The sequence below is a fragment of the Lolium rigidum genome, chromosome 2 (genome assembly GCF_022539505.1).
Source record: "Lolium rigidum isolate FL_2022 chromosome 2, APGP_CSIRO_Lrig_0.1, whole genome shotgun sequence".
Lineage (NCBI taxonomy): Eukaryota > Viridiplantae > Streptophyta > Magnoliopsida > Poales > Poaceae > Lolium > Lolium rigidum.
In genome coordinates, this window is record NC_061509.1 from 45736779 (window position 1) to 45753059 (window position 16281).

At 44.8% G+C, this 16281-nt stretch overlaps 1 protein-coding gene, 1 long non-coding RNA gene, 1 other non-coding gene and 2 pseudogenes across 9 annotated transcripts; 4 read left to right on the plus strand and 1 right to left on the minus strand.

Annotated features, from left to right (window-relative positions):
• The first annotated feature begins 584 nt into the window (after nt 1–584).
• On the plus strand, nt 585–1880 carry LOC124689647 (BTB/POZ and MATH domain-containing protein 3-like). The gene is made up of 3 exons (XM_047223143.1): nt 585–1009; nt 1199–1447; nt 1550–1880. The coding sequence occupies exons 1-3, from the start codon at nt 585–587 to the stop codon at nt 1878–1880; spliced, it is 1005 nt and encodes a 334-aa protein (XP_047079099.1).
• A 978-nt stretch (nt 1881–2858) lies between these two features.
• LOC124689648 lies at nt 2859–4849 on the minus strand (annotated as a pseudogene).
• A 2424-nt stretch (nt 4850–7273) lies between these two features.
• LOC124691691 lies at nt 7274–16275 on the plus strand. Of its 7 annotated transcripts, none has more exons than XR_006999086.1 (11): nt 7274–7365; nt 7447–7549; nt 8372–8532; nt 11942–12067; nt 12209–12352; nt 12973–13140; nt 13254–13320; nt 13415–13479; nt 14415–14496; nt 15758–15990; nt 16150–16275. It is a non-coding gene; the product is annotated as an uncharacterized LOC124691691 (long non-coding RNA). The 7 variants fall into 7 exon arrangements; XR_006999082.1 differs by having other exon boundaries at nt 11947–12072; XR_006999085.1 differs by having other exon boundaries at nt 11947–12067; nt 13234–13320.
• LOC124693856 lies at nt 15114–15207 on the plus strand. The gene has a single exon (XR_007000304.1). It is a non-coding gene; the product is annotated as a small nucleolar RNA R64/Z200 family (small nucleolar RNA).
• Nucleotides 15462–15548, plus strand: LOC124693835 (annotated as a pseudogene).
• Nucleotides 16276–16281: the final 6 nt, after the last annotated feature.

Consider the following 16281-nt stretch of genomic DNA (forward strand, 5'->3'; position numbering starts at 1 on the left):
CAATCTTTACCGTGCATGGCCGCACGGCAAAGGCTTTGCCGAGCTGATTTGCCCCTTTGCCGTGCGATTTTGGTGCACGGCAAAGTCCAATTCTCCCGTAGTGGATGGCATTTTCCTTAAAAAACAACCAAAAAAGAAATGAATCGATTTCAGGTCAGGCGCAACCGATTGTCTCCTCGGAACTGTAATCCTGCATTAATACGGCATAGTGCGTACGTGTTTAAGCTATCGAGGAGGCGCTCGGGAATAATCAGGTTTGAACACGACGAGGTTTTGAGAAGAGGAGGAGTGTTTATATAAATGCGCCCAACCTCAGCCTTGCTCTCTCCGGTCCTCGATCTGGCAAATCTCTCCTCCAAAGGATCGTCTCATCATCTCCCACAGCGGCTGTCCGGCCGCTCCGGCGATCCTCGGTAAGTATACATGCGAAGATATGCCTCTCCCCCTGACTTTAGATTTAATTTCTTAGATCATTCTTTTCCCAGTACATCATCATGTACGTACTGCGCCCCATCTAGCTTGTAGTTGATTCTCACGCATATCCTGATGTTTCTCGCAGCTCTACCACTCGAGGCTCGTTGGACATGGCTTTCGCTGGCGTGTCCCTCATCGTCGATGGTAAGTTGTGCGACTTCACCTCGTCGCCCTTCGACGCTGGCGTGGACAGCGGGTACCACTTGCTCGTGGTCCAGGGATACTCCCCTACCAAAGACACAACACCAAACGGGGAGTTCATCTCGTCTCGTCCTTTCCTGATTGGTGGCCATCGCTGGATTGTCAAGTACTACCCAAATGGTAAGGATGACGATGATGACAATGAGAAGTGTATGTCGCTTATACTAGAGAGTGACGACGATGTGGGAGGACATGAAGGTGCCAGCCAGGGCGTCAAGGTTCAGTATGAGTTAAGTTTCATTGATCAACCAGAGTTGCAGGTGCCAACGATCATACGTCGGGATAACAAATTTGACATCGATGATGGTATGGGCTACACAAGGTTCATGTCAAACCACGCTCTGGAAAGATCGAGACACCTTAAGAACGATAGCTTCGCCATTCGATGCGACCTTCTTGTCATCAGGGCGGCTAACAATACTGAGGAGCATCCCCGCAAAAAAAGAAAAAACAACACTGAGCAGCAGGCCGCCAGTACCAGTACCACGGCTCCTGTGTTTATCCAATTGCCGCCGTCTGACATGCAAAGCCATTTCAGCAACCTTCTCCTCACAAAGGAGGGTGCCGACATTACGTTTGAGGTTGGTGGCAAGAAGTTCGCGGCGCACAGGATTGTGCTTGCAGCCCGATCTACGGTCTTCAAGGCACAGCTATTCGGGGCCATGGATGAGGGCGCTACTGCGCCAAGTGTCCTCAAGATAAATGGCATCGAAGCAAACGTCTTTAGTACGTTGCTTACCTTCATCTACACCGATGCTGTTGCATGGTTCATCCTACTGGGGGAGAATGAAGGAGATATAGAGGAAGGAGACAACACTGAGGATAATGGAGCAGAAGGAGAGAACACAGAGAACAATGAAGAAGAAGAAGAAGAAGAAGAAGAAGAAGAAGAAGAAGAAGAAGATAGAATTGTAAAAATGATGCTAAATTTGCTTGAAGCTGCGGTCCGATATGATCTCCAAAAGCTCAAGATAATCTGTGAAGAGATATTGGCCAGTTGTTCCATAACCATGGCCAGTGTGGCAAACATTATTGTGGTGGCTGAGCGGAGGGGATGCCGCTGGTTGAAAGATGTCTGCATGGAGTTCATCAAATCCCGCACCACCGTGCACAAGGTATTCACCGCTGGTTGCCTTGACGAGATCATCAGGACCACCAGCCCATCCGACCTGAAGGAGCTCTTCTCCAAGTATTCTGCTTCCTAAATCCCTCGAGAAACCTAGGTCCTACTTCATATATATGTTTCCCTTATAAATTTCGACGGATCATCAGAAAAATCGTAGTACTACTATCCATTCCTATATATAAGAGGATCATGTTTGTGTGTCGATCGTCCTGTCTAGTACCTCCCAGCTACTATTCGATATCCATATGTCCTAGATGCTTCAGCTGCAGTAATCTAAACTATCATCTATATGCATATTCTTCAATTTGCTTTCATTTTGTCATGCTTTCATTTTCCGTGTTCATATGTTGAGCTGAAAAAGTATGTGTTGGGTCCATGCGTGCCATCAACTGCAACGCTATAAGTAGCCTGCAGCGTACAAGTACGATCCAGTTGCAGCGTACAAGTACCATCCAATTGAGAACTACACAAATCTAGAAGACAAAATAAGAAGGGATATCAAATACGCATAATGCCCGTGCTTGGCACAGGGTATGAAATGGAAGACGAAGGAATATGTCTCGACGTATGCATTGCAGCCTCCACACCAATGATTTCTAGAAAAAGAGGCCACCAGCTTGGTCTTAGAATACTTTGATCAGTAATATGTTCAGGTTCTCACACTGCTTTTTATAACGTCTCCATAATTCGGCTCGCGTCAGTGTTTGTAGTCACTGCTAGGTGGTCGAAAGACCTACTTCTAATTTTTATTACTTTTGGTTCTGTTTGTACTGCTATTGATGATTATTAATAGATCGACATAATTTTTGAAAAAAAAAAGATTGAAAAGATATAAGGATGCAACACAAAATAGTTAAGCAAGTTCTTTTTTATGAAGTAAAAAAAGTCAAAGTATTTTTCTCGCCAGACACATGTAAATTTCAAACATCATACTCTGATTAATTTATCAATACAAGGAAAGATAAAAAATCATAAAAAACCTAGTTAATTATAGCACTTACAAACTTGGTCAAAAGGGCATTGCCTCGAACGTTGCATCGGCACCATCGTATGGTTTTCACAGCTCGGTGTGTAGCGGCAGGACCGTGGGCTCCTCGCCGCCGACCTTCTTGTCCCCGCCGCCGTCGCACGCGCTGTTCCTGAGGCAGTCCGCGGCAGGGCGAACGGGCTCATAGTCGAACCCCATGGCGCAGTTGCACACTGTCTGCACCTCGGAGCCGTCCTCCCGTAACAAGTTGATGTTGCTGAGCACGATGTCGCTGCAGGGCACGGCGTCGCTGCACGCGAACTTGATCGCCTCCGCGCGCCTCGACGTGCCGGTGATGTTCCGGTACACCATGTTGCTCACCTGCACGTTCGTGCTCCGGTTCGCGCACGGCGTCTTCTGGTCGCAGTAGAACTGGTCGATGATGATGGGGTGGTCGACGTCGTCGACGAGCACGTTGGAGAACCGGACGTTCCGGACGTACCCTGCGCCGCCCTGCCACGTCTTGATCCGGACGCCGTTCGGGCGCGGGCGATGCGGGCGTTGTCGAGGGAGACGCCCTCGACGGCGGCGTAGGAGCCGCCCTGGCCGAGGCTGCCGATGCCGATGCCGTGGCCCGGGTCGCACACGATGCCCCTCATCTTGACGGCGAAGCCGGCGTTGGAGATGGAGATGCGGTCGTCCCGGTGCCGATGCGGCAGCTCGTGATGGTCACGGCGGTGGACTCCGCGACGTGGATGCCGTCGGTGTTCGGGCTGTCCCCGGCGCCGTGATGGCCATCTTGTCCAGCCGCACGGCGCGCGACCGCGACACCGTCGGGTGCATCCGCTGCGCGTTCGGATGTGGAGGCCGCGGACACGCACGCCGGAGCACGAGTCGATGGTCACCGCCGTCGGGCGGCCTTGCACGGCTTGGACCTCGTCGATCTTGCACGAGTTGGCCCACCATTTGGAGCCGGAGCCATCGATGACGCCGCCGCCCTGGATGCGCGCGCCGGCGAGGCCGCCGAAGAGAAGCCATAGGCGTGGGCTCTCGGGGTCCCACTCCGACGGCTCCTCCGGCGCCACGATGGTGCCGTGGATCAGGATCACCAGCCTCTCCTTGCACGGTCCCATGAACCTGATCGGGCCTACCTTGTAGCGGCGGTTGGCGGTGACCACGAACACGGCGTCGTTCAGCGAGCACGCCTTCTCCCACGCTTTCGCGAATGCCTGGTAGTTGATCAAGGAGAAGTATCAGCAATCTCAACACTTCACTTCCGTCTTGTTACTGAATTAGTTAATCCTTGGAAACAAAAACATATGAATATAGGGAGTACATAATTTTTCATGCTATTTTACCGTATTTAGAGAAAGAAAAATAGGAAATAGTATAAGTGAGCTTAACTCCCACGTCTGGTAAAACGGCGTTTCGCCTCCTGGAGCAGAGCTCAAGAATGACCCCCGCGTCAACGGCTGGAGGACGCGGTCAACGCGAGCCAAACGCCCAAACCGATCCATCGACCGATTCAGCTGGACAAACCAGATCGATCTCCCCTCTTCCTGCCTTGTTTTCAACCAAAATAATTAATTATTAATTAAACAGCGCCTCGATCGATCCCCTTTCCTTCCTTTCCTCGCGTCACGTACGCCAGCCAGCCTGGCACTTGGTTAATTCAGTGGAGCCAATCAATCGGAAATTAAACATCACCGGAAGACAAGTCCACGTACTGCATGAAGCGGTGGTCCATCGGAAAGAGCCAACCAAAAATGAAACAAATCCCCATCCGTCGCGAATTAATGGCGAAAAACAGCTGGATCCATGAACCGGAAAATAAGCAGGCCGGGGATCGAATTCCTTTACCAACAAAATTAAGTGGTAATTATTAATTAATTATTATTATTATTATAATACCAAAGGTCAATTTAGATACGAGTGCTCCAAAATTGAATTCCATCTCACACCTTTTCCTCTTCTTTTCATATCACACAATTTGAGCAAATAATGACTTCACAAAGCACCACGCGTACGTCTCTCACGCCGGTCTCGCTGGACATTCCCTCGTTCTCGAAAACCTCGTGCATGCTCTCATTCCAACCTCGACTAAACCGGTGAGCCAACTTGGACCGCACTACTCGCCGATTTTGCAAGGTGCCGCAAGATCATGCGGACCGAAACCATATGGACCATCGTCCGCCTCTCCCGACATCCCCGACGACACAACATATGTTGCTCAAGATCGGCGTGTCGACACATATCCACCGGCGTCCACCACGTGGTCCTCGACACGCGCAAGGGTCATGGTTTCGATGTGACCAACACCGACGATGTGTTCCCCGCCGACTCGTACGACCATGCACATCTACCCCGTGCTCGCGTAATCGGATGCCATACACACCGCGTTGGCTCATGTCTGCCCGTAAAATATGGGGCCTACACCATGGTCCCAAGCACAACCGGAAGCTCTAGACATCTCACTAAAGGGAGCGGCTCACCGATCTGAGCTGGAATCATAGACGTCAACGACTTGGAGAGGCTTCAAAACCATCACACAAACACCTGAAAGTCGCTACTACCACCACACCATGGTGACTAGGGCTCACAGGACTCGCCGTCTACGCCAATGGCTGGCTCCCGTCGGCGCTCCTCTACGCCGACGACAGCCATCTACATAGCGTTGTCGACGCCTCTCCTCTAGCCATCGTCGCACGGGATGAACGTCGGTCTACGGTCAACGGCCACGCCTATGCGTGGCCGTCGGTGTTGATCTATCGTCAGTTGACGCCAGTTCCCGACTGTCAGAAACTATGCCGACGGACTTTGAACCTCCATAGAAACCACACCATGGTCATATGGAACAAGGATCATCCCATATGCTCTCAAGATTCCCTCCGGTCCCCCCCCCACGAGGGAGTTCCTCCTATACGTCCAAAACCTTTCTACTTGTCGCCATTGCATGTGTGTGAAGCGAATCACACCCCGGGGTTCAATATTAGATATAGCAACATACCACCACACTCGGTGTATACACCATGCGAATACACACAAGATTTTAGGTAATTCCCACCCCACGAGGAGTAGGATCCAGAGAAATCCTAATCCGTTGACTCCTCGGACTACAACTTTGACTGGACTTATGCCTTTATTTGACCTTGGTTAGGTCATAGGCATATGTGGTAACAAGGATCAACCTATGTACTCTCAAGATTCCCTCCGGTTCATTCCAAGAGGGAGTTCCTCCAAGAACCTTCCTAAGTTCCGTAAGCGCATGTGCGTGAAGCCGGTCACACCCGGGACCCCGCGGTGCGAGATTCATGCTCTATCATTTCATGTGAAACCAAAGTTTAGCGGCAATTAATTCAAAAAGAATCAAAAAATGGAAAGACCAACATGCAACATCATTTTATGTGACCTAGTTGCGAGGAACATCGACATACATGGACTATAATAGTTTTTCCGAAAAAACCCTTCACAAAACTGAAGTTCTATGGCTTTCAAGCAAAATGAGCTAGGTTATGGACTTAACCACCGCATAGTTTGTTGAACGGAGCCAATATTTTATGCATGTCTGGGGTGTGGATACCGCTAATCGGCATCCCTCAAATTTATATATTTAAATAATATAACTATATTCCAAATATCTTGGGAAATAAGTAAATAAGAACAGAAGCATGATCAGCTCGACAAAAAAAAAATCTATGCCGACGTCATCGACTCCGCCCCGTCGTGTAGTCCGTCGAGATGGCCGGCTACAACGATGGCTCTGTTGTATGCCAAAGGGCATACTTAGCCAACGCCGACGGCTAGGTCCATCTACGCCAACGACCACACTTCTCCACTCCCTTCCTCGATACCTATGCCGACAACCCCGAGAAAAGTCGTCGGCGTAGGATCAAGGCCGTCAACATCCGTCAATTTTTTCTTCCTTTAGTGGGTCACAAAGGATATATTGATAGTTTGGTTTCAGATGGAGGTATTTTAAGCAAACTGAAACTATATAACAGGAATATGTGTGGATCATATTTGTGTGAATAGAAAAATAACTGGAATATATATATTTGCGTCCGATGTAATGTGGACGGTCAATGCGCTCCCCGCGCTGAACAAAATAATTTAGACCCAAAAACCCTACTTTATCCCATCATTTCTCCATTCCCTTCCACCTCGATCCCGCCACACCCAACTCGATTCCCTCCCCTACCCAACGAAACCCAGATCGAACGCCGCCGCCGCCGCCGTCGCCTCCGCCGCCTCCGTCGCCGCTCTTCCCTCTCACCTCCTCCATCCCCTCCCTCCGTCTCCTGCACCAGAACGACCGCGGAAGCCATGGCCTCGCCGAGGAAAGAGGCGGTGCCCGCAAGTACTACTGCGTCGCGGCGGCTCGTTCGCCGGCGCGCGCGTGCACCGGTACGACGGTTTGCAGCTCTCCGTCGAACCTGGTGCCCGCGTCGCGCGCGCGCCGGGCCGGTGCTGCTTCACCCGGCGAGGTGGTGCCGGCCTAGCGGACGCGGAGGCGCAGCTCCGCCGTTCTGCCCTCCGTCTCCACCGAGGCCCAGACCGTGGCATTCGCCGCCCCCTGCTCCGGGACGCCGACGTGCAGGTATGGTATCCAGTACCCTGAACCTATTCCTTTGGTTCCCCCGTTTCACTTTTTTTTGACTGAAATAATGTTTCTTGACAGAGCAACAGGAGGAGGTGCGAGGCTTCCTAGCTGTAGTCCCGCCGGTCCAGCAGCTTCTCCCTCACATCCCTTGCAGCTACCTTGGAGGGGCAACAGTTTCCAGGTATGGGAAGCTCCTATCCTATTGGTTCAAGATGCTCTGGTTCGTGGATTTTGATACGTGTATGCTGGCGGCGCTAGGGAATGAGCATATCATTTTGATATGGTTTTATGGGGGCTGAAAGTGCAATTTGGTTCAAACTTGCTTACTTTTGGTGGTCGTGGTTTTAATGGATTAAACGACCAGTCTGCTGGATAAGGGAAGTGCAGTCTCTACTTCACGTAATCTCCACCGGCCAATCACGATAGTGTCTGTATCAAATTGGGAATTGCTGCTTTACAACTCTGGTGTCAACTCATACTTGTTTCTTTGGCTGTGGAGAATTAGCTAGTCCGAGCTGGGCGAGATGCATGAATACACCGTGTTGCTATTGCTGCCCATTTGCCCTTTAGTGCAGATTTATAAAACAAATTCGAAAAACTACATGTTTATATGAATCTCTGAATCAAGGTCTGAGATCAATTTCCACTTATGTCTATTTCATTCCAATTGTGAAAGTTTAGCGCTATTTTAATGCATGAATTGGGTCAGAATAGTTTGACAGCAGTAATTTTGATGCCCAAGTATTGTAAGTTATGTTTATTTAATTCACTTTAGGATATGAATTTCTCTCTTGCTCAGTTAAGATTCTGAATTTTTAGGGAAGTGTTGTGAATAATAAGTGATTAATATAGCTTCCATCTACTCAGTGAATGTTCATGTATAATTCTCAGTGCATGCTTATATTATAGAGGAAGGACAGTTAATATTTAAACTGAACGTTTAAAAGACTAGAAATTTAGGATAGAATGTTCTCTGTTTAATGGTCATTGCTTTTATTTTAAGACTGAAAGATTGAGCGGGAGGAGCTGTTCTGCGTGCTGATGGTTGGTGAACATGTTGCACATGCCCTGCTGCTCAGGCATTCCAGCTGCCTGGGACCTAGACGACGACCCAAGCCTGATGCAGCTGCATGTCTTTATTGAGTGCAGTTCTGCCATAGTGAGGTATGATTGCTGTGAATGAGGCTCCTGCACTAAGATTCGTTTTTATTTACTACTTTGATGTGATGTGATGGTGTTTTGCATCATTGGTTATTTGTTGCGCTCGATTTCGTATTCTGAAATCAATTTTAACATATGCTTGACCTCTATTGCCGTGTTTATTTAAGAGGCACGTGGTTCCTATCAATTTGATCTTCTGAATATGTTTTGGATCTTAAAATATCAGTGGCCTTTGCTATTATACAACAGCACATACTTTGTATGTAATTGTAGTCCTTTATATAGTTTTGAAGATAGTTTAGTACAGTATCTTCTACTTATGTCAGAAGTTAACATTTGTCGTCTTTACTCCAAAGTTGTGCGAGTACGCACTGAACTATATGTAGACTAAGCTGTCGTTCTCGAAAGTATAAACTTATTTTTGTATTGCTATTTTGCAACTCCTGTGACATGATCATGTCTATGCTAATTTCCAAGATGTACATCACCTTGTCTTTTTTGTTTCTAGCCAGTTCAATTCACTTGCTATATATAGACTGGGTTGCTTTTCCCAATGATACAATATCTGTGCCAAGTTGGTTATGGTGTAGGTGCTGCGTTTTTTGAAATATTCTACTATGATGGATTAAACATTTTAATCATGGTGTGTCTCTTTCGTTTTGATTATTTTATTATATTTAAAGCCATGATGTTCACAATAATTCCACATAGGTGAACATGTGGATGTATAAGTGCTGCCGATTTGCGTGGGTGACCATTCTCTCTTTTTTACTTTGCCAGTTTTACTCTACTAGCTGGTACTCCTTTTTTGTTGATATCATTAGTTGCCAATGGTGAGCTTCAACTGGCTTGCGAAAGCCGATTTGAACCTCTGAGACATGTTTATCTGCATGAAATCGCTTGTTGGACGCAGCTACCATATTAATTCTGGAAAATATGTTTACAAGATTATCCTAACTAGTGCCTCATTTCTGCTTGTTAGTATTGTCAGACCCTATGGTATCTTGATCTTTATTTCCAGAAAAGAAACCTTGATGTTTACAGTTATAATTTCATATATTTGACACGCAGCAAAATCTTCGTAACATGTAGATGTCCAAGTGCTGCCATGTTTACGGTAAAAGTTCTCTAGAGTTTCTTGCCCCTTCTCAAATGGCGGGCGCTAGGCGTCGGCCGACCGATTCCGCCCGCGGATCGGTCGCACGCCCGCGGTCCGTTTCGTAGCATCCGGTGGTCTGGAATTAGCGTCTCGTCACGTCGCTTTCATCTGCTCCGCGGCTGCTGATCTGCGTCAGGCTGCACCCTTCTTACTTTTCTCGTCTTGCACCGCTGCTGCATGCATGCAATGAATAAAAGGCAAAAGCGTTGGACTGCACGCCTTCCTTGCAGCTCCCTGCTAGATCCTGCCAGGCACGCAACCTTGTTGCTACTAGCTGGCTTGTGCATGGTACTTCGCTAAAAAATCTTTCATACTTCGTGTACAAAAAATTATAATATTACAACAAATCATTGTAAGAAATTATAAGAAGGAATACTACAAAAATGTGGTTAAGAAACAATTTTTTACAGCATTTTGATTTACAACAAAAATTGCCAACCATTTTAACAAAATTTCGAAACAATTACAACAACAACAAACCACAGACTATTACAACAAAAATTTCATATGTTTATAAACAATGCAAATTGGTCAAGCAACAATTAATTTTATATATATTTAATTACAACAAAAATAACCACCTATTTTTATAAAAAGTCAGAAATGATTACAACAAAAAGTTCCATATGTTTGCAAACAATGCAAAATTGTTAAGCAATAGTTAACTTGCTACAGGTTGAATTACAATAAAAATGATCAAATATTTTTACAAAAGTCACAAACAATTACAACAACAAAAAATCCATATGTTTACAACAATAGTTAACAATAAATTCTAGGTCTCTCGGCAAAAATCTAACCTTACAAATTTCTTCTCCAAGATCTATTGTAACAGATTCATAAATCAGCAGACATTTCTTTGGACCGTGATATGGAGTATAAAAAAGGTGAGTAACTAGCTAAGTGTGGCAATATTGTTTTGTAGCTGCATGTTTTCTACACCCTCGTCCATGTACCCAACAATTAACAAGAGTAGCCAAAAGTGGAACGGGACATGCACTGACGTACAGTACATCCGATGCGAGTTAACCCACGTGAGAAGGCTTTGATGATGCATGAAGTAGGGGTAGGCGGGTAGCTACAGCTGTGCACGTAGTCTCGACACGGAGAAAGCTGAAGGCAGGGAGAAAGTGACGTACGTGTGGTGCGGATCAATGAAAGCGACGTGCTCGGTTGACCAATCGAGCGACCGATTTTCCGCACGACGATCGGTCGCCGGATTATAAGCATTTTCCTTCTCAAATAGTTAGCTGATTGTTCAAAAAAAAAGGTAGCTGAAATGATTACATTGGAAAGTTCTACATTTACATGCTCTAACCTCTAAGGATCATGTAGTCCTACAAAATCTGAAGTGTGGTATATAAAAGGAAAGATAAAGTTGGATATGACCAGTAGCACTCTCGACTGGGCAAAATATGAAGCCTGTCTATTGCATAGTAGGTGTCAGCAGCAGTTATGTTTTGATTAACTAAAATCTTCATTCTGTACTGTAGTGTAGTGTTTCCCACACATTTCTACTAGTATTGTGAAGATAGCTTGAGAGCTTGAGAGGGCGATCAGCTGGGGCAGTAGCTTTGTTTTTAAAGGTTGATGTTATTTTTAAGGGCAAGAAGAAAAACATATATATGTTTGAACACAATATGATTTATTTATTTTTGCACAAGCAGTAGCATCTAAAATATGGTACATCACGAGTCAAGCAAGCTACGTACCATTACACAAGATTTTTATGAGGACCGAATTGTTGGGAGTGATGGATTTGATCAGCTTACGAGGTATGAAAAAAGGCAATGGTTGGTCTAGAATTGGTGTTTACTGTGTAGTCCAGGAGATCAATCAGCACAAGTCCAAGTATTATATGAGAGGATTGAGCGTCTGGTCTATTTCCAAAAGCATCGAAGTTTGTCTTTCTTTTTTTCTGTTTGCCATGTGTGCATCTGTAAATGGATTGTTTCTTAACTATATGCTATGTGAAAGATTCCAATTATGGTGTCAGGTCATCATCTTTGTTTTACCGAGCTTGTATAAAGTGATTTGCTGTAGCCCAAAAATCTTTATATTGTATCTGTATGAACAATGTTAACCGTCCTTCAGGATATCAATCCATTCATAATTCTAATGGCGAAACCAAAGATATGCACGATAAAGGATTGTGCGTTGACTATATCAGTATTTCAGTCATTCTCTTACCTTTTCTCGCTTTTTTGTTTGTTGACACATGAAAATAATGTTGATGCGTCTCACAAATGCTAGTACAGCCCAAGGAGGTCGTGAAGGCGAGGATGGGGTGTAGGAACAACGAGTTGCTCCACCTGGACAACGCTACTGCTGCTACTGGTGACCACTCCAACCGCCCACCACTCCGAGCTGCTGCTGCTGGTGAGGTCTCTTTCTCCCCCTTTCATGTATTGTTCGCTTATTTTTATCTCTGTTGAATATATAGGCACTAGACCCAAGCATATGCATGTGTGGATGCAAATTTGTTTCAAACGGTAAAAAAGTTGTGGTGTGCATATGCAGGAACAAAGACGGTGGGAGGAGCTGCACCTCTTGCTAGTGGGTTGCGACCAAGCCATGCTCTTGCTCGTGCCGGCCCCGGACAAAGACCACCGCCGCCGACACGCTGTAAGCACCCCTGCCCTGGTAGCGACAGGATGGCCAAAGGTAGCTGCTCCTTTTCCTTGGCGAATTGGTATAAATCCTTCATTCTTAGGTCTTTTTCTAGTGTTGTTCTCTGTGATGATCAATAAAAAATTCAGCGGTCTTCCTGCTAGTGAGATGCATACCATATTTATTTTTGCAAAGCATCCAGTGGATCAGCGTTTGTATTAGATGATCATGTCCTGATTCTACCTGGTCACTATTTAATTGTGTTACCGAAAACACTATTACAACAATCACAGCTGGAAGTTTTGGTTCCTAATTTGGTATGGTATCTAATGGATCCAGTCCTGAACCCAATTCCCTCAAATCTGTATTATATAGGAACAATATTTTTACTCTGAATTATTTTGAACATTTTGGTTTAATCTCCCCTAATGCTTCCCTTTCGTTGCCTTTGTAATTATGGATTGCTTGTCTTTTCTTGTGCGCTCATGTGTTCCCCATCTCCTTTTCCTCAAAAATGTTTCGTGGAGCCATTTTATTTTGGTATCTCTAAAAATACTTTTTTTCATTATTAACCAAGCAATTGAGTTATGCGGGTACTTCAATGCACGTGATGTTCCGCATTATTCACCATTGCTTGACAGAAGTACTGATATTTCTATCCTTTTAACCCTCAGGACTGAAAAAAGAAAGAAATTATCCTGCTGCGTGTGAGCAACAGACTCCACAAGGATTGATCAGTATGAGGTGTTCGCACAGATTGGGAAATGAGCATGGACAAGTAAGAGGTGTTGGAGCGGATTGCTAAAGGAGAATTTGACTCTGCTCTGTTAGTGAGGCACAAGGTAGTGAAGAAGTGACTCTGAAACTCTGAATAGCACCGCCTCTTCCACTTACCTACTCAGATCAGTTTTACTTAAGTATTTTTTGGTGGTAAGGACCTCCGTGTCTCGTGCAGGTATGTGCTGAAGAAGATCCAGCTTGCGCCACAAACTGACCGCAGTCACCGGTCTGCCTAGAAGGAGGTAAATCATCTTCTGCTTCATGTTGACATGCTACACTTTATCTTTGGGGCCTAGTTATGGTTTTAACAGGAACCCTTTTGTTCATCAAAACCAGGTTATTTATGTCATTCTTCATACAAAACATGTCGTGGTGGTTGTAGCGCCGGTGGCTCCATTTTGGTGAGCTTCCCTTCTCTGCTTGTTCTTCCTCTCCCACTTTGTTTTGTGATGATCTTGATTGGTCAGCTAGCCCATGACCCATGGTGTTTATCTGTTGTGGTATATTTGTAGCTGGGATTTGGTCACCTAGCTACTGATTTGTGTTGTGCAATGTTTATTTAGCTGGTTTCTGGAAAATTTATTTAACTTATATCTTTTTTTTTTGAAACGGCTATTGATCTCTTTTTAAGGCTTAGTAATTGAGCGATTGAATTTCAATTGTAAGTACATGAGGTATAGTTAGTTAAATGGGTATTGGTTCAAATATGTTTAGTCTTTGTTTGGCGCCTTATAGTATTCACAAGAAAGCTCTAGTCTCCTACTATCTGAAATATAAATTTTCCAAGAACTACCTTTGCTCTGTTGGATTTGATCAGCCCATGGCATCACGGTTTTATGCTTGTTTGCTGTAAAAAAAGTTGTGTAATCATGTAATTGCTGGCAGGAGTAGATGGTGGTGGCATCCTTAATCTCCGCAAAGTTTGTCTCGTCGTCTGCTGCTTAGAATTTTATCAGCCCACTGAAGTAAAGAAAGTTGTGTAATCTTGTAATTAGAGGAGACATAAGTTCTAAACTACTGGTTATGTAAACATTCAGGCTAGCATTTGGCAAGCAAGCTCTCGCACTTATACGGATTGTAAAATAGTTTGATTTCTCATCCAATGGTGATTTGACATGCTATTTATTTTGTGAGTGTACTCCGATCCATTGAAAAGCACTTCACTTTTCATATTTTAACAAGTATCAGTCACAAGAAAGCTCCAGGCTTGCTCCTAGTATCTGAAAATAACTTATCCAAGAACTAATTTTTCTGTGTAGGATTTCATGTGCCCATGACATCACGTTTTTATCCTGCATTAAGAAAAGTTTGTAATATTGTTATCTTGTAATTGCAGGCAGGAAAGATGGTGTCGGTATCCTTCACCGCCGCCAAGTTCCTGGCGACGTCAGCTGTGTCGGTATCCTTCACCTCAGCCGGTGAGACTTCTCATCCCTTGTCTTCGGAGCATGTAGGTTTAAGAAAAAGCGTCTTGGCGCTACTTTATTGGATTCTGGGAGCTGTCGTTAGTAGATTCAGGGCTAGATGATTTGGTTCAGAATTTGTTTGACTGAAGGCTTACACAAAATTTGTATGCAAGGTTGGATAGTTGTTCGAAAGTGGATGCTTACCATAAGGTAGTTTGTAGCATTTAGCTTCCTAACATGCTTTGCTCTACTAATAATCATTTATGACTTTTTGTGATAATGTCTCTAGTTGCTGTTAAAATAGAGATCCGGTGTTGCATGTAGATTAGAGGAGACAGAAGTACTACACTACTGGTTATGTAAATAATCAGGGTTAGCATTTGTCAATAAGGGTTGACATAGTGATAAGGCTGAGTTTTTTGAAAGTCATTACCACTAATTAGTAACTATGGGCTAAAAACTGTAGTTTTTATAGTTCTATTTTTTCTGCCGTCGTGCTCTCGGTAGTTCATTGTAGGAATAGCTTGATCTCGCAAGAGGAATGATGGTTGACTACACATTGGTGTATGTTTTCAAATATATCCCACTCTCCCATTCTACCATTGGTCAGCTTTGTGCCCACAACTGCAAAAATGCTGGATGAGTCATGAAATGCACAACACATGTCAGACTTCAGAGATGCCACGGCATTCATGAGAAGATATTTCATATTTTGAGCTATTTTTTATGGTTTCATTCCTCAGTTTCTAAATGCCTGTTTCTGTTCATAAACAAAAAGTTATGTTCCTTAGGTGCTACTGGGAGAATTTCATAGTTGTTGTCTCAGTTTGTTCAATTGTTATCTACATTTTTTAAATCATTGTCTACATGATTTGTTTACTTTTTTATGATTTATCAGAACACTAGCTGAGCTTATAATTACACAAACTTTTTTAATCTTCTTGTGTATTTTTATATCCCCTTTATTAAATCTGTGAGGGTCAAATGATGAGGAACAAACTGCAACAATATGATGGAGCAATGCTCCTGTGACTCTTTAGTATTTAAGTCTCATTTTTATGGTTGGTGAGGAACAAAGTGCAACACACTTTCTGGTTGCTCATTTTATGTTCAAGTATCTTCCCACCAGATATATGATTTAATATTCCACTTGGCGAACCATGAGCAGCATGCCATCTTGATTAATTGGCATGACTTATATTTTTCTATCTGTGCATGCTTTGATTGATCTTTATTTCATTTTTAAAGTAATTGTTCACTACTAAATTGTTAGAATTTAAGACACATGTGCGGCAACTGGCTGACCATTGCCTCAGCGTTGACACACAAGAAGAAGGGTTGACAAAGACCTACGCTGGACGTCAACAAGGACGTGCAGCCTACCCCAACTTGCTTGGGAAAAAGGCTTTGACAATGTTGTTGTGGGCAGTGGTGGGTTCAGGAACGACGACTTGCTCCACTTGGACAACGCTGGGGACAAGAGCGGCCACGACAACTTGTAGTAAGGTGCATCCTTCTGCGTTTCGTCATAACTTTGTCCTTTTTCGGTGCTGCTCGTGCAACACAACAATCAGGCTTGATTCATGTAGTTTTGTACTTCCTTCCATACTCTGTTCCAGGTTCACTGTCATGTATCTAAAGGTCTGCTCATTTCTGCTGCATTAGGCCATGGAGCACCTCCTCCGCCGGCAGCAGCTTGTGGTGCGCTGGCTGCCATGACGGAAACGGCAAGGAGCCAAGCAGCTGCAGCAGCCGAGGCACTGGAGATGGAGGTCCTCCTCAATGGCTTCAGTATGC

Excerpts from the sequence above, each read along its gene's own strand:
- LOC124689647 (XM_047223143.1), top strand. The coding sequence starts at position 585 with ATGGCTTTCGCTGGCGTGTCCCTCATCGTCGATGGTAAGTTGTGCGAC. Across the intron at positions 1,010-1,198 it reads TACACAAGGTTCATGTCAAA|GCAAAGCCATTTCAGCAACC; the intron begins CCACGCTCTGGA and ends GCCGTCTGACAT. Across the intron at positions 1,448-1,549 it reads GATGCTGTTGCATGGTTCAT|AGAAGAAGAAGAAGAAGAAG; the intron begins CCTACTGGGGGA and ends AGAAGAAGAAGA.